This window comes from Cebus imitator, unplaced genomic scaffold, assembly GCF_001604975.1.
Source record: "Cebus imitator isolate Cc_AM_T3 unplaced genomic scaffold, Cebus_imitator-1.0 Scaffold0, whole genome shotgun sequence".
NCBI classification, from domain to species: Eukaryota; Metazoa; Chordata; class Mammalia; order Primates; family Cebidae; genus Cebus; species Cebus imitator.
The window spans coordinates 10,624,722-10,647,212 of record NW_016107315.1 but is presented as its reverse complement, the minus strand read 5'-3'; the positions used below and the strand labels follow the sequence as shown (position 1 = coordinate 10,647,212).

The 22,491-nt window shown below is 40.9% G+C and overlaps 1 protein-coding gene across 4 annotated transcripts in view; it reads left to right on the top strand.

Annotated features, from left to right (window-relative positions):
- SNRK (SNF related kinase) overlaps positions 1-12,371 on the top strand; it is a 71,407-nt gene extending 59,036 nt beyond the window's left edge. For 2 of the 4 annotated variants that reach the window (XM_017522533.2, XM_037733562.1), the window contains 3 exons: positions 1,825-2,037; positions 4,581-4,715; positions 8,560-12,345. In XM_017522533.2, coding sequence (XP_017378022.1) covers positions 1,825-2,037; positions 4,581-4,715; positions 8,560-9,778 — 1,567 coding nt within the window. In that variant the 3' untranslated portion in view covers positions 9,779-12,345. Of the gene's footprint in view, positions 1-1,824; positions 2,038-4,580; positions 4,716-8,559 lie in introns of all 4 variants that reach the window. The other 2 variants (XM_017522525.2, XM_017522547.2) reach the window with 2 other exon arrangements.
- Positions 12,372-22,491: the final 10,120 nt, after the last annotated feature.

The following is a 22,491-nucleotide window of genomic DNA, read 5'->3' as shown; positions in this document are numbered from 1 at the left end:
AACTTTTTCAAATGCCACAAAGTAGATATGATTATCATTCTACATGATTAAAAACTGCTTATGTTTACCCAGGTGCTTGACAGAAACTGTTTGCCCTTCCAAGTGGTATCACACTGTTCTGTCAAAATTAAATTCTTTAGAATTTGTTTTGATGAGCATGTGTTGGTGATAACAGTTATTTGGAATGTCTTCATGTTATGTATGCTCCTGAAAGACAGTTTCATTGAGTATAGAATCCTAGATTGATAGTTATTTTCTCTCAGCTCATGGAAGATATTATTCCACTGTCTTCTGGCATCTGTTATTGCTGTTGAGAAATCAGCTGTCCATGTTATTATCATGTTGTCTCCACATAGGTGTCCTGTCTTCACTTAGGCTGCTTTAAGATTTTCTGTTTATTGTGTTTAGGATATGTTAGGCTTAGTGGTTCAGGATTTGTGCTTTTTGATGAATTTGGAAAATTCTCAGCCATTATCTTTTCAAATAGAGTTTCTTCCTCACTTTGTCATTTCCCTCTGTAATTATGATTAGATGTATGTTAGATATTTTCACCCTGTCCTCCTCTTTTACCACCTGTTTTATATTTACTATCTCAGTCTACTGATATAGTTATTTCCTTAATTTTGTCTTTCATTAATTCTGTGTCTAATTTTTAAAATTGGTTTGATTTTGTTTTGTAGTTACAGTGATTATTTTTCATTTTTACAAGCCCTAGTTTTTCTCAAAACTGCCTAGTAATTTTTTGTATAGTGGTTTTGTTTATAGTGTATAGTATGATCTTTAGTTTTCTGGTTATATTATTTTCAAGCTTCTCTTTCATGTCTTAAACGTATTTAACACGGTTACATTTCGTGTCTGAAAATTTCAGTATCTAAATTATTTGCATTCTGATTTTGCTTATGTTTCCTAGGTCTTGTTGTTGGTACCTTGTTTCTTTTGTGTTTTTGACTGATACTCTTTGTAATATTATTTGAGGAATCATTTGAGACTGGTTTTAAGTTACGTTCCTACAAGAAGAATTTGTATATTTATTTCCTTACTAGTTGCCCAGGAGTGCTTCCAGCTGAAACCACTGTAACGTAACTTCTCTTTGTGTACCACACAGATATCATTCGTTTGGAACACAGACTTATAGTTAGAAGTTCTGAGTCATTTCTCATTTTTCATTTACCCTCACACCAAAGCTGGAGTCCCAGGTCTTTGCAAGGGCTCTAGTTGTACTATCTACTAGGCCTTACACATTATATTCTGTTATATGCACCCAACATAGCCTGTAAAGCTGAAGCAGAAACAGGCCAAAGGCCAGCTTTGTCATTCACTTTTTAAGTGTTCTGCTTTTACTTCATTTTTAGTTGCTGAGTGTTATTTATTCTGCCAACATGGTGCCTTTAAATAAAATGTTTTCCTAAAAATATATTACATGGTGTTTTAGTTGTTTTCATCAGAAGTATCATTCATTTTTTTCTGAAATAGAAGTGGGCTTGTATATTCTGTATGTCATTGCTGATTATTGAATTTGATTCTGGTATGTCACTAAGCCAGCAGTTAATTTAAGAACAGATGTTGATACCTATAGTTAAATCTAGATGGTAGGGAGCTCTTTTGCATTTGGCTTATCAGTATACCTGGAAGTTATGATTTTTTATTTTGTGAATACAGCGGCACTAAATTTCTATTATTCCCATCTGATCCACTGCCACCACTAGTACACCTAATTTAATTGATGGTATAGGTATAGAAAATCATTTTTATTAATAAAATGATCCACCATTGCTAATCCTCGCAAGCAGTTTGCTTTAACAGTGGACTTACTTTCCCTTCTAGCCTGATCACACGGATGCTACAGAGAGATCCCAAGAGAAGGGCTTCTTTAGAAGAGATTGAAAATCATCCTTGGCTTCAGGGAGTGGACCCTTCACCAGCCACGAAGTATAACATTCCCCTCGTGTCATACAAAAATCTCTCAGAAGAGGAGCACAACAGCATCATTCAGCGCATGGTGCTTGGGGACATAGCGGATCGAGACGCCATTGTAGAGTACGTCAATGTCCAGCAGTACAGAGGGCCACAGGTTTAGGATTCTTGGAATGAGCTCACTCTACTTAACACAGCCTTTCGACACCTGTGTAAAAAGTTCCCAGTTGGCAAGGGTTGTGTCATTTATCGCTAAAGTTCTTGGCCCAGTGCCTGACACATAGGTTTTTGTTTTGTTTTGTTTTTTTGGTGTTTTGGTTTTTATACTAGCGAACAAGTAAGCCATTGCTGAGTGGTGTCAGTGAGCGTTGTGGCCTTTTTCCCTTTCTCTAGGAGTGGAATGAAACAGCTTATTTTGTATCCCAGTATATACCTTATCTGTAGCACTATTCTCATTCCTCTGTCTCCTTCTGGTCCCCACAGTGAGTGGGGAGAACAGGGCAGTACCACATGCTTAGAGTCCTCTAAATCAGGAGTTGGTAAATGGTGCCAGCCACACATTTTTATAAATGAAGTTTTATTGGGCCACAGCCGTGCCCATTCATTTAAGTATTGTCAGTGGATGCATTGTGCTGTAATGACAGAGTGGTTGCGGGAGAGACCGCATGGCCCACAAAGCCTGAAATATTTATTATCTGGCCCTTGAGAGCCCCTGCTGCAGCTACCTGGAGCCTGCAAGTTACATACAAGGTGTTAATTATATCCTCTGAAACCAAAGTCAGTTTTTAATAAACAGTTTGGAATCAAAGATAATACAGCGGAAAGATGCATTTGCCTTGTTCTAATAATGATTAATTTCTATAAGAGGTCCTGACTGTAAAAATAAGGAATATTTCTACAAATTAAAGGCCAAAAGTTAATGTGTTGAATGAAACATTTGGGTATGTTGGAAAGAGAGTATGCTCTAGGAGGCAAAAAAGGGGTTCCCCTCAGGAGGTTCCTTTCAGAATTGGATCCAGTTCCCTGACTTGGGGAAAGAGAAGCCTGTGGGCTGGACTTGCAGATGCCTGCCATGTGTCCTCTGCCACACGCACACCCACTGGGAGGCTCTGATCCTTGAGAAGGGCAGTGTCTGCATAAAGGACATGTCTTCAGGGTGTTTTACATTACTGGAAAGAAAGGTTTCTAAAAATAAACCCAGGTTCTTAACTTTGGTTTAAGTACAGATTTCTGTAAGTTTCCATGTGTATTATGATTCTTTACAGTATTGACTCATAGCTACTTAAATGACCTAAACATGTGGAGAAGATGGAACACTTGCTGTTTCTGCTGCAGACACTCACTTTAGGAATGTGTAGAAAATGATTTTTCACTTTTGAGTGGGTAAAAGGCTGTTTATATCTCTCTAAATTGGCCTTATGTTCTTAGCTTGAATGCATACATATATACATATAGTAGTGTCATCTAGAACTATTTAATTATAAATCCAAAAGGCAGTACAGTTTAAATGGTTCAGGTGACTCCAGTTTTCCAGTTTGCTGGTTTCCCAAGTGTATCGGGAGCTGGGGGAGCCAGTCTTGCTCTCTCCTCGGCTAGCCTCACTCTGTGCTTGCTGCTCACATCATGAGAAGCTGCTTGTTCTGAGGGTGACTCCTGAGTTCCAACACACATTTCTCTTACAACACATTTCTAAACCGAAGCCAGCTCCTATATTCAGTACTTTGCTGAAGAAACCGCTCTAAGAAATCATTCTACCCTTGAATTTCACCTTGGGAATGTCCTTTGGAATCTGATGCCTCAGCCTGCCCTGCCCTGCCCCCATTAGTTGTGACCCCAGTGTACATTTTGAAAAATGAGGTCTCTGCTGTTGCTCCTTTCCTAAGTGTTCATTGTGTATTTTCAGTAACTATAGCAAGTTTCTGAAAACAGTAGTTATGTATTTCCTGGCCTTGTGGGATCTGCCCCAAAGCATGCTCCCAGTATGTCCCATGACAGGCCAGCTACAAAAGAGTGGGCAGGGCTGTGGTCCTTGTTGGGCCTTGTGTCCCAGCACCGTGCCTAGCCAGACTAGGTACTTGGTGAGCATTGCTTTTTAAATGGATGAATGAGTACATTGATTTTATTCAAAGCGATGATGATGACATGCTTTCAGTTTCATTAATAATTCTGTAGTGCCTAAATTGCCAGTAAATGCAGAGGGAATGTGAAAATAAAAACATTTTCTAATTTTTTTTACTGATAATAGTACTTCATTGCACATTCATGTAACATAGACGTACCTTGTCTTCATTTCATACTTCTAGTGGAAGCAAGTAAGCCACGTGAACAAATACAAACACTGTACACACAAATTCATTTTGAATAATGCGTGCATGCATTATGGATCTAAAACTGATGTCTAACTCAGCTGCTGTTAGCATTTTGGATTTTTCTTTCATTTATGAAAAATGTTCATAAAAATATGAACATATTTATGCAGTTGTTTTTAGAATTTCAAGAGTGACCTAAATAACTACTAGTTTGGTTTTTTTCTGGTTTGCATTTTTGCATAATTTTAAAGATTCCAGCCATTGAATTTAACTTGCTTTACTTTTAAAAATCAGTTCTGCTTCTTGTAAAAAACCGCCTGATGTGGCTGACGTTTGCTCTCACCTTGTTTTCCTCAGAGCCCTGGAAACCAACAGGTATAACCATATCACAGCTACATACTTCCTGCTGGCTGAAAGGATCCTGAGAGAAAAGCAAGAGAAAGAAATACAGACCAGATCTGCAAGCCCGAGCAACATCAAGGCCCAGTTTAGGTGAGAAAAAAATCTTCACTGATTTTAGTAAGTTAACATTTTGAAATAGTGAACATTTTTTTTTTTTTTAATGCTTCCTAACTCTTTGAGGCAAGAAAGTATAAACAGTGATGACGGCCTCATTTGAGAGGCCACACATGGGCTCTTTGGGTGTATAAGAAGGTCTGGGTTCCTCATCACCAGGGATGCCGTCCCCTCCTGGGCTCAGTGGGGACGGGCTGTGTCTGTTGGCATGGTCAGGAAAACATGTTTGGAGAAGCAGCCTTAAGCCAGTGTCTTGCCAGTTATTTTCATTAAATTCTTCCAAATCCAACATGTATTAATTGTTATTTTCTTTAGTTTTCATTCTAGGAACAAGACTGAATTTTCCCTCAGTTATCTGAAGTAATTTTTTAAATTAAATAGAGTATTGCTATGCCACAGTGTTCTCTCAGCATTTCTGGGATTGGATAATCACATTAGCTAGTTGATTTATTAGCTGCTTGACCTTGGGAGGTTGCTTAACCTCTCTCTGACTTAGCTGCCCTATCTGTAAAACAAAAGTAACAATGCTATTTACCTCGTGGGGCTGTGGAAAGGAATGATGAATTAATGCATGTAAAGCACTTAGACCAGGGATCTGTATGTTTGTTGTCATTGCTGGGAATATTTTACCACCATCATCCAATAAAGTCACGAACCTGCTGCTCTCCAGGCCTTTTCTTCCTCACCTCTCTCTTCCTTCCCCGCCCTCCCCCAGCCTTCTCACTTTGTTTTTTTTCCTACGAGAGTAACTTTCCGCTTAAAATCAAAGCATGGAAAGGGTTTACTTTTTTCATTATCATTATGAAATTTATTTCTAATTTATCTTTATGCATTCAGATAAGGTAACCCATGGAACTGTAGTTCAGTAATAGAAGAGTACTCCTGATTCTGAGTAAATTTGTGTGTACCTCAAATATATGTGAATATATGTGTGTGAATATTATTGTAATAATAATATGATTGTAAAAGATTAAGAAAGCCATTTCGATCTTAAGTTACTTGCAGTTGGCTTGCCGTGTGCACTTTGTTGCTTGGGTGGAGTGGCAGAGTAGAGAGAGGAGAACATTCCCAGCTTACCAAAGAGTAAAGATTTGGAAGTCTAATTTAACTAGAACATGAATTTAGTAACTTTATTCGTATCTTGAATGTATTCCTCTGTAATAAAAACTAGGCACACTGTCTAGTGTCTGCTTAGAAAAGGACTGAACTCAGGGAGTGAGGGGATTCTTGGGGATGAGATACTATAGACTGATGCTCAGAGGTTGTGGTCAACCTAGTCTTGACCTGAGCTCCCTGCCAAGAAAGAGTAACCCCAACACAGATCATCACTACTCGCCAGGTGCACCAAGACTGGAGCTACCACCAGGCGTCCGGAGGAGAGAATATTTAGATTTGAACTCTCTTCTGTTCAGTGAAACATACCAGAACTCAGTCTAAAGCTGATCGTATATATGAGACCAGCATTAGCTATAAAGAAATACTAGGCCAGGCACAGTGGTTCAACCCTTTGGGAGGCCAAGGCGGGAAGATCCCTTGAGCCTAGCAGTTAATGACTAGCCTGGGCAACATAGACTCTTTCTTTACAAAAATTAAATTTTTTTTTTAAATACCAGAACTTTCTGAGCTGTTTTCTTTTGCTGTGGTCATAAGGACTCTAGAGTGGAGAAGCTATGAGTGCCTTTTCTTCTATGGCACAGGGTCCACTAGCAGATTGATGTCTCCTGACTTGTCTTCTCTTTGTTGTCCCTGTAACTTTATTGACAAGACCCTGGACCTCCCATGGTTCCATTGCTGGCTATGCCTTGTGGTCAGAATGAGCTGGAAGGTAGAAACCTGAACTGAGTCAGGAGACTGTATTTAAAATGGCAGCTGGCTGGGCAAGGATGGAGGAAGGGTCAGGCCAGTAAAAGCCACAGCCGCAAAGAACAGATACATGCTGTGTGGCCAGTGGGTCGTCCAGAAGAATTGGTGACAGGCCGGTTGAGATGGGTGGTTAACAGGAGACTGATATCCAGCCTCCTAGCTGGGCTGGGTGTTTTCGCAAGCAGATTGGTAGGCAGAAAGAAACAGGGATTTGGCCTGCAGGTTCTGGAGTCCAGAGGCAGAGTCCTAGATCTGGAATTGAGTAAGAACACAGGGACTCCACTAGAGAATGAAGACCCAGTTGCCATCTCAGAAATGTAGGTATAATATATGGCTTAGCTCAAAGGAGTGGTGTTGGTACAGAAAGGATCCTGCAGCAGTAAGCTAGAGTGGTAATGGGAGTTGTCAAATCAAGTAGCTTAAAGTTTCTTAAATTCTAGAACAGATTCTGTTTCAGATATGGTAGCATTAACTTCATTAAAAATATGAATAAATGTAGGGCTGCCCCAGTACATTCGTATGGAAGAACATGAGATCTGAGAGAGGGGCCTAGACATTTAGATTTATTTCAGATTGAGAACTCTTATGACTGATTGTGTCCAGGGCTGTATGCAGAGTGCAGAGACTCTTCCTCCAGCCTGCCCTGGAGAGCCGAGGACACACTGTTGGAACTGTCTAGGGAGAAGCCAGATAGCAGGGCAGGCATCTGATGGACTGCAGCCAGATAGTTCTGGAATGGAAAACCAAGAAGTTAACCCAGAAGCAGGATGTGGCCACACAGTGTTAGTCATTGTGTGGTTATGACCACTTCAGGGAATACTGCTTCTTAGCTTCAAATTTAAATTTTTTAATGACAGGTTTATTTTATTAAAGGAGAACCTGTGCAAAACAAAAGAAAACTTGCACATAGCAAGTCTAGTAGATACTCCACATACAGTGGCCACTGGTAAAATTTTGTTCCTGCTTTATTATTATAACTATATCACAGTACCCCTGGGGAGAGAGGATAGTTGACAATTCAGAGATGTTTATTTAGAATAGCAGCTAGAGAGCCTCATTTTAAAAATTCATCTTCTTTGGCTACCAAGCAGTATTCTTGTTACTTGGGCAACTCCAGGTTGGGAGGTAAAATGAAAGTTTAAATATTGGCAAGTTTTGCTGTTCATGGGCATTTTTAAATATGCTTATTTAAGGCTGGCACGGTGATGTGCACCTGTAGTCCCAGCTACTCAAGAGGCTGAGGTGGGAGAATTGCGTGATCCCAGAGCACTGAGGCTGCAGTGAGCCACATTCATGCCCTTGCAGTCCAGCCTGAGTAACAGAGTGAGACCCTTTCTCAAAAGATAGATATTGATATTTAACTTAGTGAGTTTTTTAATTGGAGAAGATATTTTTATATGATTTTGCATGATGTATATGTGTTATACATATAGCTTTTGTTTCTCTCCAGATGCATTAAACTGTTTCCATTGTTTTTTTAATAAACACCAAGTTCTTACCCCATGTTAAAATCAGGAGCCCTGGAAATTTCAGGTGAATTTTATTTGTAGTAATTCACCTTTAAAGGTTATGATCTAAGAACCAAAGGAACAAGACATGTGTGGTGTTCAGGTTTTTCTTTGCCAATAACCTCTATTGTGCTTTTTAAAAATGTTAATCTTGTAATATAAAGCTTTTGTATAGAAAAGATGGAGTAGTTCTTGCCCCATTTTCTTTTCTGACAGCTATGATGAAGTTGTCATTTGGCCAATAAGCCACCAACTGAACCGTGTTTCAAAACCACATTTACACTCGTGGTGTCCTTGCTGATGTTTACATGATGTTGAATGGCTTCGCAAAGCTGCTGCTTTTTTCTTTAAGTCTGTAGATTTTGTCCCAGTAAGTTCAGTGTGATATACTTTACTATCATCTGCATAATGATTATATGGCTTTTGTTTCCCCTCAATCTGTTACATAGGCAGTCATGGCCAACTAAAATTGATGTACCCCAGGACCTTGAGGATGACCTCACGGCCACTCCTCTGTCTCACACGACTGTCCCTCAGTCTCCTGCTCGGGCTGCTGACAGTGTCCTCAATGGCCATAGGAGCAAAGGCCTGTGTGATTCAGCTAAGAAAGACGACCTTCCCGAGTTGGCTGGACCAGCACTCTCTACAGTGCCACCCACGAGCTTAAAACCCACAGCCAGTGGGCGGAAGTGTCTGTTCAGGGTGGAAGAAGATGAAGAGGAAGATGAGGAGGACAAGAAACCCATGTCCCTCTCAACACAAGTGGTTTTGCGCCGGAAGCCATCTGTGACCAATCGCCTGACATCTAGGAAGAGTGCTCCTGTCCTCAACCAGATCTTTGAGGAAGGGGAATCTGATGACGAATTTGACATGGATGAGAATCTGCCTCCCAAGTTGAGCAGGTTAAAGATGAATATAGCTTCTCCGGGTACAGTTCACAAACGCTACCACCGGAGGAAAAGTCAGGGCCGGGGCTCCAGCTGCAGTAGTTCGGAGACCAGTGATGATGATTCTGAAAGCCGGCGGCGGCTCGATAAAGATAGTGGGTTCACCTACTCCTGGCACCGCCGGGATAGCAGCGAGGGGCCCCCTGGCAGTGAGGGGGATGGTGGGGGCCAAAGCAAGCCAAGCAATGGCAGTGGAGGGGCGGACAAGGCCAGCCCCAGTGAGAACAATGCTGGTGGGGGCAGCCCCTCCAGCGGCTCGGGTGGCAACCCCACCAATACATCGGGTACCACACGCCGCTGTGCTGGCCCCAGCAACTCCATGCAGCTGGCCTCTCGCAGTGCTGGGGAGCTCGTTGAGAGCCTCAAACTCATGAGCCTCTGCCTTGGCTCCCAGCTTCATGGGAGCACAAAGTACATTATTGATCCACAGAATGGCCTGTCATTTTCCAGTGTGAAAGTCCAAGAGAAATCTACATGGAAAATGTGCATCAGCTCCACGGGGAATGCAGGGCAGGCCCCTGCAGTGGGTGGCATAAAGTTTTTCTCTGACCACATGGCAGATACCACCACTGAATTGGAACGGATAAAGAGCAAGAACCTGAAAAATAACGTGCTCCAGCTACCTCTGTGCGAAAAGACCATCTCTGTGAACATCCAGCGGAACCCTAAAGAGGGGCTGCTGTGCGCGTCCAGCCCAGCCAGCTGTTGCCACGTCATCTGACTGTGGCCCAATCTGGCTGCTAGCACGTTTCCTGCTCAGAGCAGTGAAGACCAGCTCACTTCACTGTTCCCATTTGTTTTTACTATTTTAAAGTGGGCGTTAGGAGCAATTATTTATTACCTTTCCATTTGTTCGCCTGATGATGTGACAATGCATGGTCTTTGTGCATGCTGCTAGACACTTTTCTTTTCCAGCCGAAAAGCCTATTATGTAATTAATTTTTACATTCATAATTTTAATGTGGATGATCAGGATTAAATTAAGATGTATATTTGGAACCTAATATAAATGGAGCACTTAGAAATTTGATGTTCTGCACTTAACCTGGAGAGAGAAAAAATGCTTTTCTTTGTGAAAAATCTGAATTCCTGTCCTGACCTTCTGTGATGTGGAAACTCTGTGCTCTGAGACACACTCTGGTGTCTGAGACAGAACCAAAGCAATAACGTGATACCCACAGGCCTGGAGCCAGCTAGCGACCTTGTGCCGCCCAGCCGTCCATGGCCTGTGCAGAGCAGAGGACAGTGAGTGTCTGCACTGAGAACCTTAAAACCACAATTTGAACATACCCACACCTGTTTGTCTTAAGCTATAGTATAAAACCAAGTTTGGGCTCTTAAAATTTAACTGAAAAAGATTTCCTTGTTTTTGTAATAGGTAAGATAAAGTACTTAGATTTATAAGGCAGCTTCCCCTGTAGTGATAAATTACAAGCAGACAATCTTATTTTGTAATGTGAAGTGATGATGTCTTAACTCTACGTAGAGAGTATATGTCTGTCTAACAGAACAAAAAGATGCTCTGTGTAAATTCCTTCCTGTAGGGCACACCACAGGATTTCCATGTAGATAGAAAAAGTGTAGAGCCTAGTACAGAAGGTGCACACAAATGTTGGCAAAGTCACAACCCATGAATTAAAACAAAACTTACTGGGATTTGTTTTTTAGGAGTTTGGTAATTAAATTAACTCTTGTTATTTTCATTGAGTTATATCCTTTGGCTCAGCTAGCTATGAAATTGGCTGATCAAAAAATATACATACAAGGGTAAAATTCACACATACAGCAAACAAAAATGCACAAAGCCTGCTTTGTAACTTTTTTTCTGGAAGTGTTTTTCACTTTGCCTTTTCCTGCCAAAACAATAATCAAAGAACTCTTGCTTTAACCTATTCCTGTACAAAGACCGCTTTTGACCAGATAATCATCTGTCATGGCATTTTATCTTGCAGGACACTGTATATTGCAAACTGCTAATTATGGAAGGGGCCAGTTGCTGTTTTTCATGCAGTGCCCTGGGAGTCTTAAAAGCAGTGCTTAGCAACATTGGTGATAGAATGTGGCTGGGACCCAGGGCCCTTCCCCACTCTTCAGCCCCCCATCATATCTGAGGTGACGGACTGAGACGCATCTGGTCATGTAATTCGGAGAGTGGGCAGATCACCAAAGAACTGCACTGCTGTGGTCACTGTTTCTTCAAGTACGCACTGACTCTGCTACTTTAGGATAAATATATTTTACTGAGAACTCTGAATTTCACAGTATACTTACTAAACTAAGTAAAAATGATACTTAAAATACTTATTTTACTTTCTAGACCTAGGCTAGATATGTTTTAAGCTACAGCTCTAGTTCATTGTGATATTTATAATTTGAAAGCTATGAGAATAGATGTGTGGGTGAAGCCATAGAACATATTTGCTTGAAATTCTTGAGCAGGGATCTTATAAAGGGCCAGAAATAAGATGTGTGGTTCACATAGATAGTGAGCGTAACATCTGTATTAAACGTAGGAGAGAAGTTTATAAAGGGCATTGGCAATAAACTCTTTGTTGCAGCTGTTTTCCAAGCAGTGTAAATACTTTTTCCTGTGATTATGGATAGCCTTGGAATGGCACCTTTTAACTGACCCATATGTGTTTGGTTTTCAATGGTTTTTTATATTCAGATGTATATATGGTGCTCACTTTAGGATCAGCAGTGTTGACCATTTATGCTGCATAGCTGTATTATAGCCTTATTAGTTGTGTGTGGTTGGTCGACCCTCTGGGTATACAAATGTCAGTCTGAGTGGTGTCTTACTCCTTTGTTCATAAGTGAATGATTGTGCATGTGTTGTATGTCATAGTATGTCGTCACATAAAAGGGAGGGAGCAAAAGACCATTACGTTAAGATAATATTGGACCAAACTACTTACTTGCTCTAAACAATTACTTGTACTCCTTAACCTGTCTTCAAAAGTTGCATATAGTTACAGTAGTGTATAAATTACATATTGTGGAAAAACAGTCCTGTATTTTTCTGTATGTGTGTATATATATAATTATGTACTTCTGGCAATTCTATCTGTATTTAAAGATGTGACAATCTTGACACCAATTTTAAGAATAGCTGTGAGACCGAATTGAATTAAAGATATCCCTACCAAGTGAAAATTGATGTGTGTTAAGAGGGTACAGACTTATCAACTGATTTGGTCAGTTGCTTCCAATGCTGGTTGATTTCCCTCATTGTGTAAACATTGACAGGTGTGTGACAAATGGGGAAAAAAATCCAAATAATAAAGTGACATATTGGTGTTCAGCAATATAAACCGTGTCCCTTGTTGTATTGCTTCTCATGCGTGCAGCTTTGCGTGGTCCCACCTCAGGTAAACCCAGCCTCCACCGTGTTCTGTGCTTGTACCACCAGATGTGGCTGAAAAAGTACAGTCATGACTACATTTACTTTAAACTCATGACCACAAATATCAGGTGGGCCCACGGCTGCCCGTTAAGTACACTTTGTCTGTTTCATCTACTTTGGTCACTCTGCTGGTCACTATGCTGCCTAATTAAATAAACAGAAGCAATGAGAACTGCCACAAGTTCCCACTTCCACCTTCCTTAATACGTATTCATGTGCTCTGCCCTTCCTCCTGTTACTGTGATTCCTAAGTCAGCTACTCTTACTCAGTTCTCACACAACCATTACCATAAACAACTTTTACCCACCCCCAAAAAGAAATCTTGTGCCCTTTGGCACAGTTTACCTTTGTCCTCCACACACCTTACTCCAGCCTCATGCGACCACTTCGTGTTACCAGTTTTCAATCCCATGTTAGAATTTGATGAATTGCTAATTCTCTCTTCCGTATAAACCTCCCATCTTTAAGTATCTCACATCTGCCTTGCTGCTCCTCAGTCCACTGACCATTCCTCATTATCCCAATCTCTAAACTTTTAATGTCCCAAGTTTCAATTCTGGTCTCCTTCTTTATCTGCAGTGAGTCACCTGATGATCTCATTTAGTCTAATATCTAGATGCTGATAGAAGCCCAAAATACATTTAGCCCAATATCCCAGGAACACTGGATTTCAACTACCTATTTGACTTTTCTACTTGGATGTATCTACAGCATCTCAATTTTTACAAGTTCAAAACTTCTAATATTTCCCCTCAAATCTTTTTACTAGTGCACCCATCTTAAATGGCAACTTCTGGCCTTCAATAGTTTGATACAAGCTGGAAATCTTGATGTCATCCTTCACTTTTCATCCCAACATTCGGTCTATGAGCAAATCTTACTTACCTTTCAAAGTTGACTGCTTCTCATTGCCACCACCACTACCACTCAAGTCCGTGACACTCATCTGAACTGTAAATGCCTCTTAAAGGGTTTCCCTGTATTTGCCCTTGTCTTTCTCATTTATTTTCCATTCAGCAGTAAGTATGAGAGATCATTTTAAAGCCTAAATCATATCGTTTTGAAAGGTGTTTAGTTTCCAAATATTTGGGGATTTCCTACATATGTTTCTATAACTAATTTCTAGTTTAATATCATTTTTTATCAGTGCATGCTTTGTATAGTTTAAATCTCTTGAAATTACTGAAACTAGTTTCATGGCCCAGCATATGACCTATCTTGGTGAATGTTTCCTGAGTGATTGGAAAATGCTGTTGGTGGAGTGTCCTGTACATGTCAGTTAGTTCAAGCTGGTTGATAATGAACGTTCAAGTTTTCTGTATTCTTACTGACTTTCTTAATTATTGAGAGAGGAGTGTTGAAATCTCCAACTATGGTTGTGGATTTGTCTGTTTCTCCTTTTAGTTCTAGCAGTGTTATTGTATAAAATTTGAAGCTCTGTTGTTTGGTACCTATGCATTTAAGATTGTTATGTCATACTGATGAATTGATCCCTTTCCTCATTATGAAATGTTCTCTCTTTATGCCTGGTAAATTATTTGTTCTGAAATCTCCATGTGATAGTGATACAGTCACTCTAGCTTTGACTTGTGAGAGTATATATTTTTTCTATTCTTTACAGTTAACCTATTGTGTCATTTTGTTTAAGGTTTGTTTTTTGTAGATAGCATATAGTTGGAACTTGCTTTTTAAAAAAATCTCATCTGCAAATGTCTTTTATTTAGATGTATTAATTTAGTGTAATTGTCAATATGGTTGAGTATAAACCTACCTAGTTTTCTATTTGTCTTGTCTGTCATTTTTCCCTCTTTTACTACCTCGTTTTGGTTTAACTGAGCACCTTTTGTTATTCCATTTTATCTCCACTATTGGCTTATTGGCTGTACCACTTATTTTTCAGTGGGTGCTATAAGATTTGCAATATGTGTATTATATTACAGTCTATCTTAATATATCATTCATGTAGAGTACAAGAACTTTACAACTGTATGCCTCTATTTTCCTCTTCCTGTTCTTTATATGATTGTTGTCATAGATTTTATTTTTGCACATGTATAAATATTGTTTTAACTAGTTTTTAAGGGATTAAACATGGGGGGAGTATTTTAGCTACATATTTGTCATTTGCAGCACTGTTCACTTATTTGTGTAGAGCCACGCTTTGGTTTTCCTTCTGCGTGTAGAACATTCTCTAACATTTTATATAATGCAGATCTGCTGGCATTACATTCTGTCAGCTCTTGCTTGTCTGAAAAATTATTTTTCCTTTATGAAGGATATTCTCATTGGGTATAAAAATTCTTAATTGATTTTTATTGCAATGCTGGACACTGAATTTTACATTGTTGAATGCTGGAATTTTTTGTATTCATGTAAGAAGTGTCAGATTTCATTTCGGAATGCAGTTACTTAAAGTCATTGGATCCTTCATGTCTCGCTTTTAAACTGTTAGGGCAGATCCTGAGCAGTCTTCAGTTTAGGGCCGATTTGGCCCACTACTGAGGCAATACCTCTCTAGAGACACTAGTGAGGTTTTTCCACTCTGGCTGGTAGGAACATGAACTATTCCCAGCCTTGGGTAAGTTCTGAGCATTGTTCAGCCTACTGCTTTCCAGTGGTTCTTTCTCTAGCCTAAGGTAGTTTTCTCATAGGTACTGATCAGTACTTAACCAAAAAACACAGATTTTCTTTTGGAGCTTGCTCATTATCTGTGCGGCTCCCTCCTCTCTGCCCTGCACATTGATCTTGAACTTAAAACTACCTGTTCAACTCAACCAGGCTATTTAGGCTCTCCCTCCCTGTGTTCTGGTAACTGCCTTTGGGCAGTGAGCTGGGGCATTCAACTCACAGGGCTCACTTCATTTGCCTCTCTTCTCTCAGGGATGACCGCCCTATGCTGTCTGTTGCTCAATGTCTGAGAACCATTGCTTCATATATTTTGTTTGGTTTCCTAGTTGTTTAAGGCAAGAAGGTCAATCAAATTCCTCTAATTTCATCATGGCCAGAAACAGCAGTCTAAATCGTGGGTCACTCCCTCTTCAAAATCCTTCCATGGCTTCCCATCTCAGATTTAAAAGTCTATTCCTTGTGTGGTGGCCCACAAGGCCCCAATCTGTCCTCTGCCCCAATTATCACATCTCCTCCTGTCAACTTGCTCATTAAGCTCTGGTTGCAATAACCTTGCTAATCTTTGAACAGGCCAAACATAGGACACATCAGACTTTGGGTGGTTGTTAATCCATGGCCCTTCTGCTCCCTACAGCTGCTCAGCAGGGAAGTTTTCTCAGAAGACTTCTGGGATCCAGGGAGAGAACGACTGTAGCCCTTTTTGAGCTAAAAGGGCCTAAGCACATTGTGGCTACTAGGGAGGGAGCTGTATCTTTCAGGACCCCCGAATCCAGGACTAAGTACTTGCTGGACACCTCATTCTGAGTAAGGTGTTACAGATTAGAAAATCAGAAGAGAAAAAAATGAATCATGGTTCTTGCCAGTTCATAATGCCTTTGGAGAAGAAAATAGTCATTTAAATTAGTATGAGATGATGGATCAGACGTAGTGATGTGTCTGCACAGCAATGCTATCAGGGTCAGGGAATTCTAAGAAGGGCAAAGCAGGGAGGAAGAATGCAGAGAGCGTGAGCAGGGTTCCAATCATCTGAAGGTCCCTGTGTGAACCACAGGAGGTAGCAGTGGGCTTTGCTGAGAGAGAATAATTCATTTTGCTTCTTGAATCCTTTATCCTTTTGTAAGGACTCCAAGGTTTCTGGATTAGAAGGTGAAAAGAGTGGGGTGGGGGGGCACTGGTTGAAACAGTCACTAAGGGGAACTCCAGCATGAGACTGAGTCAATGTCTTACTGGCAGAGCTGGCTTCATGTGTGTGTACAAACTGTATACTCATTTGGGGGCACCACACTTAGAAGAATCTCGTACTTGGTTTGATGCTCTGCTGTTGTTCTAAAATTCATTGCCACATGACACATACTTTAAAATCAATCATGCAATTGGACATAAAACAATTGTCAGCAAATACAAAAGAACTGAAATCATAGCAATAAAAATCATGGTGCAATAAAATTAGAAATCAAGACTAAGAAAATTGCTCAAAACCATACAATTATATGGAAATTAAATAAACTGCTCCTGAATGACTTTTGGGTAAATAATGAAATTAAGGCAGAAATTAAGAAATTCTTTGAAACTAATGAAAACAAAGATACAACATACCAGAATCTCTGGGACACAGCTAAGGCAATGTTAAGGGGGAAATTTACAGCACTAAACACCCCTGTCAAAAAGTCAGAACGATCTCAATTTAACAACCTAACATCACAACTAAAGGAACTAGAGAACCAAGAGCAAACCAACTTTGAAGCTACCAGAAAACAAGAAATAACCAAAATCAGAGCTGAATTGAAGGAGAATGAGACACAAAAACCATTCAGAAGATCAAATCCAGGAGTTGGTTTTTAAAAAACATTAATACAATAGACTGCTGCTAGACTAATAATAAACAAAAAACAGAAGATCCAAATAAACACAATTAGAAACAACAAAGAGGATATTACTACTGACCCCACTGAAATACAGATGACCATCAGAGAATATTATGAACACCTCTATGCAAACAAACTAGAAAATCTAGAAGAAATGGATAAATTTCTGGATACATACACCCTTCCAAGACTGAATGAGGAAAAAACTGACTCCCAGAACAGACCAATAATGAGCTCTGAAATTGAATCAGTAATAAATAGCTTACCCAAAATCTCAGAACCAGACGGATTCACAGCTGAATTCTACTAGATGTACAAAGATGAGCTGGCACCATTCCTACTAAAACTACTACAAAAAATTGAGGAGGAAGGACTCCTTCCTAACTCATTCTTTGAGGCCAGTATCATCCTGATACCAAAACCTAGCAGATAGCAAGAAAACTTCAGGTCAATATCCTTGATGAACACTGATGCAAAAATCCTCAACAAAATACTATCAAACCAAATCCTGCACCATATCAAAAAGCTTATCCGCCACGATCAAGTAGGCTTCATCCCCAGAATGTAAGGTTGGTTCAACATATGCAACTCAATAAATGTGACTCATCACATAAGCAGAACTAATGACAGAGACCACATGATTATCTCAACAGATGCAGAAAAGGCTTTCAACAAAATTCAACATCCTTTCATGCTCAATACTCTCAATAAACTACATATTGAAGGAACATACCTCAAGATAGTAAGCACCATCTGACGGCATGGTGGCTCATGCCTGTAATCCCAGCGCTTTGGGTGACTGAGGCAGGTGGATCAGAAGGTCAGGAGTTCAAGACCAGCCTGGCCAACATGGTAAAACCCCATCTCTACTAAAAATACAAAAAGTAGCTGGGTGTGGTGGTGCGTGCCTGTAGTCCCAGCTACTAAGGAGGCGGAAGCAGGAGAATTGCTTGAACTCAGGAAGCAGAGGTTGCAGTGAGCAGAAATCATGCCACTACACTCCAGCCTGGCCAACAGAATGAGATTCTATCTCAAATAATAATAGCCATCTATGGCTAACCTGTAGCCATATCATACTGAATGGACAAAAGCTGGAGCACTTCCCTTGAAAACTGGCAGAAGACAAGATGTCCTCTCTAACCACTCCTATTCAACATAGTATTGGAGGTCCTGGCCAGAGCAATTTCTGGCAAGAGAAAGAAAGAAAGCACATCCAAATAGGAAGAGAGTAAGTCAAACAATCCCTGTTTGCAGACACATGATTCTATATCTAGAAAACCCCATAGTCTTGGTCCAAAAGCTCCTTCAGCTGATGAACAACTTCAGCAGTGTCAAGAAACAAAATCAATGCATAAGAATCACTAGCATTCCTATACACCAACAATAGTCAAGCCAAGAGCCAAATCAGGAAGACAATCCCATTCACGATCACCACAAAAAGAATAAAATACCTAGGAATACAGCTAACCAGGGAGGTGAAAGATCTCTGCAATGAAAACTACACAACACTGCTCAGAGGTTTCAGTGAGCCGAGATTGTGCCACTGCACTCTACCCTGGACAACAGACCGAGACTCCGTCTCAAAAAAACAAACAAACAAACAACAACAAAAACACTGTTCAAAGAAATGAGTTTTTCCAACAAGTGGAAAAACATTCCATGCTCATAGATAGGAAGAATCAATATCATTAAAATGACCATACTGTCCAAAGCAATTTATAGGTTCAATGCTATTCCTATCAAACTACCAATGACCTTCTTCACAGAACTAGAAAAAACTATTTTAAAATTCACATGGAACCAAAAAAGAGGCTGAATAGCCAAGGCAATTATAAGCAAAAAGAACAAAGCTGGAGGCATCACATTACCTGATTTCAAACTCTATTACAAGGCTACAGTAACCAAAACAGTGTGGTACTAAAAACAGACACACAAACCAATGGAACAGAATAGAGATCCCAGAAATAAGTCCACACATCTACAACAGTCTGATCTTTGAAAAAGTTGACAAAAACAAGCAATAGAAATGGACTCCCTATTCAACAAATGGTGCTGGGATAACTGGTTAGCCACATGCAGAGTGAAACTGAACCCCTACCTTACACCATATACAAAAATCAACTCAAGACAGGTCAAAGACTTAAATGTAAAACCACAAACTATGAAAACTCTGGAAGACAACATAGGCAACACCATTCTTGACATAGGAATGGGCAAAGATTCCATGAGAAAAATGCCAAAAGCAATTGCAACAAAAACAAAAATGGACAAATGGGATCTAATTAAACTGAAGAGTTTCTACACAGCAAAAGAAACTGTCAACAGAGTAAACAGACAGCCTACAGAATGGGAGAAAATTTTTGCAAACTCTGTATCTGACAAAGGTCTAATATCCAGCATCTATATGGAACTTAAATTTATAAGAAGAAAACAACTGCATTAAAAAGTGGGCAAAGGACATGAACAGACACATCTCAAAAGAAGACATACATGCGGCCAAAAAGCATATAAAAGAAAAGCTCAACATTATTGATTATTAGAGAAATTCAAATCAAAATCATAATGAAATACCATCTCATGCCAGTCAGAATGGCTATCACTAAAAGGTCAAAAAATAACAGAGGCTGGTGAGGTTGTGGAGAAAAAGGAACTCATACACTGTTGGTGGATGTGTAAATTATTTCAGCCACTGTGGAAAGTTCAATTCCTCAGAGCTAAAACCAGAACTACCAACATACCAAGGGGTATGTACCCAAAGGAATATAAATGGTTCTATCATAAACAGACATGTACATTTATGTTCACTGCAGCACTATTCACAATAGCAAAGACATGGAATCAACCTAAATGCCCATCAGTGATAGACTGGATAAAGAAAATGTGGTACATATACACCATGGAATACTACACAGCCATAAAAAGGAACAAGATCATGTCTTTTGCTGCAATGTGGAGCTGGAGGCTGTTATCCTTAGCAAACTAACAGAGGAACAGAAAACCAAATACTTCATGTTCTTACTTATAAGTGGGAGCTAAATGATGAGAACACATAAAGAGGGGAACAACAGACATTGAGACCTACCTAAAAGTGAAGGGTGGGAGGAGGGAGAGGACAGGAAAAATAATAGGTACTAAGCTTAAAACCTGGGTGATGAAATAATCTATACAACAAACCCCCACAACACAAGTTTACCTACATAACAAACCTGCACATGTACCTCTCCTTAAAAGTTAAAAAATAAAATAAAATTTTATTTTTTTGTTACAGAGTTTCATTCTGTCTCCCAGGCTGGAGTGTGGTGGCACAATCTCAGCTCACTGCAATCTCCACCTCCCGGGCTCAAGTGATTCTCCCACCTCAGCCTCCTGAGTAGCTGGGATTACAGGTGTATGCCACCACACCCAGCTAACTTTTGTTAGAGATGGGGCCTCACCATGTTGGCAAGGCTGGTCTTGAACTGCTGGCCAGGAGGACTACCTCGGCCCTCCCAACTGGGATTACAGGTGTGAGCCACCGCATTGGCCTAGTGGTTTCATGTTGCACCTGTGGTTTCTGCACCTGGCCGAGGCATTCCTTTGTAAATCTTTGCTCTGCAAGTATGGAGGAAATGCTCCCACCCTTGAGAATGGGAGATTTTGGTGAGAGCTTAGCCCCAGAGAAGGCAGCAAAGGCCTGAGACAGGAGCCCAGGGGCCACTCAAATGTGGGGATGGGAGTAGAGGATCAGAGAGTGGGACACCAGCAGGTCAGCCTGAGAATTCTCACAAAGGCTCTGCAGCCTGTGAGCCAGAGATCACCTTGAGGCTGAGGGAAATTTTAAAAAACCCTAGAAGTAGGTCTTGTGGGGGCCTCTCTGGAAGTGTGAGGACGGAGCGGGGGTAGAACCCAGGTGGGTGCTCAAGAATGGAATGGAGAGTCTGGGAAATGGGAATTATTTCCCTCTTGGCTACCCTGCTCCTGCCCCTGGCTCTGCCTGGACACCTTCCTGTCTACAGCTCTCTCCAGCTGACCCATGTTGCTCTCAACCCAAAATTCTCATTGCTTCTCCACTGACTCATGACCTGTGTGCCATGAAGAGTCTCTGGGGAGGGCTGGGCACAGCAGCTCACGCCTGTAATCCCAGCACTTTGGGAGGCCAATGTGGGCAGATCATTTGAGGGCAGGATTTTGAGACCAGCCTGGCTAATATGTAAACCCAGTTACTTGGGAGGCTGAGGCAGAAGAATCGCTTGAACCTGGGAGGTGGTGGTTGCAGTGAGCCGAGATCGCACCACTGCACTCCAGCCTGGGTGACAGAGCAAGACTGCCTGAAAAAAAAAAAAAAAAAAAAAGTCTTTAGGCAGAAGAGACATGGGGTGTGAACCTCTTCTCGAAGGCAGAATTCAGAGGCTTAAAAAGCCAGGGAATGTGGATGTTATTTTGATGGACTCCCACAGAAAGGGATGGTCAGGGCAGGGTGTTGTTTGCATTTCATTTGCAGTGGGGAATGAGGCTCAGAAAGGGAAAGAGTCTTGGCCAGGGATGCACTGTTAACCTGACCTGGCAGCCCACTCTTCAGGCTGCCCAGCTGGGTGGGCGGGGAGAGGTGTGGGAAGATGGCACTATCTCAACTTTTCCTTTGACCTTTTAGTAAGAGGGCTGAGCAAAGCAATATTAAGGCAGTTGACTACAGGAGTCCACTTTATACCACGCTCAAGCTGTTGCATAACAGATGTATATGCATCTTGTTACCTTTCTAATACCTGAACAAGTCAAAATTCCATGACATATCTGGTCCTAAGAGATTGTAGGTGTGTAGATGAAATTAGGTGAAGCTGCTTTTTACATCTCATGATGAGAGACCATTTGGATTCAGGGGCTAAGACCTGGACTCACAACATTTCCCAAAGAATTCCAGCGTTGGGAAGCTTCCCTGGTCTGGATGGCCATTTCCTGGGACCAGCTGTCTGGGAGGAAAATGGGACTAGGCAAGAAGTGTCTCTTGGTCTTCAAGATGCCTTCTGTCCATTAGGAATCAATGGACATGCACAACATGTTTGTGCAAGAATCACAGCAAAATCCTGCACCGGTGAACATATTTTAGGTGGAAGCCTGCCATATCACTGGATTGATTCAGATTATTACTGCAAATCCCAGCCTGCATCCTTCCTTCTGCTGTGGTGCAAATGGCAGCAGCTACATAGCCATTTATAGCTGGAGAGCAGCTCCTGAAGCAAATGGCTTACAAGAGCACCATGACCAGGCAGGGCATTCCAGGAAGGTGGCAGGCAAGTCCCAGAAAGCAGTTGTTTGTGCCACACTATCGGCCTCCCTGTCTTCATTGACCCCACTTGCAAGGACAAACTCTGGGTGCCAGTTTGTACCTGTGTTCTGGGAAAGGGAGGCAGAGGTGATGGTAAGTGGCTCTTCAGTCTCCCTTAGGGAGGAGATACCTTTGGTTTCTGTTTTCTGAGCCAGAGAGTTACGTAAAGGGAGGTGCATATCCATGTCTACCCTACTGTTGCCCTTCTGGTTTTTTTTTTTTTTTTTTTTTT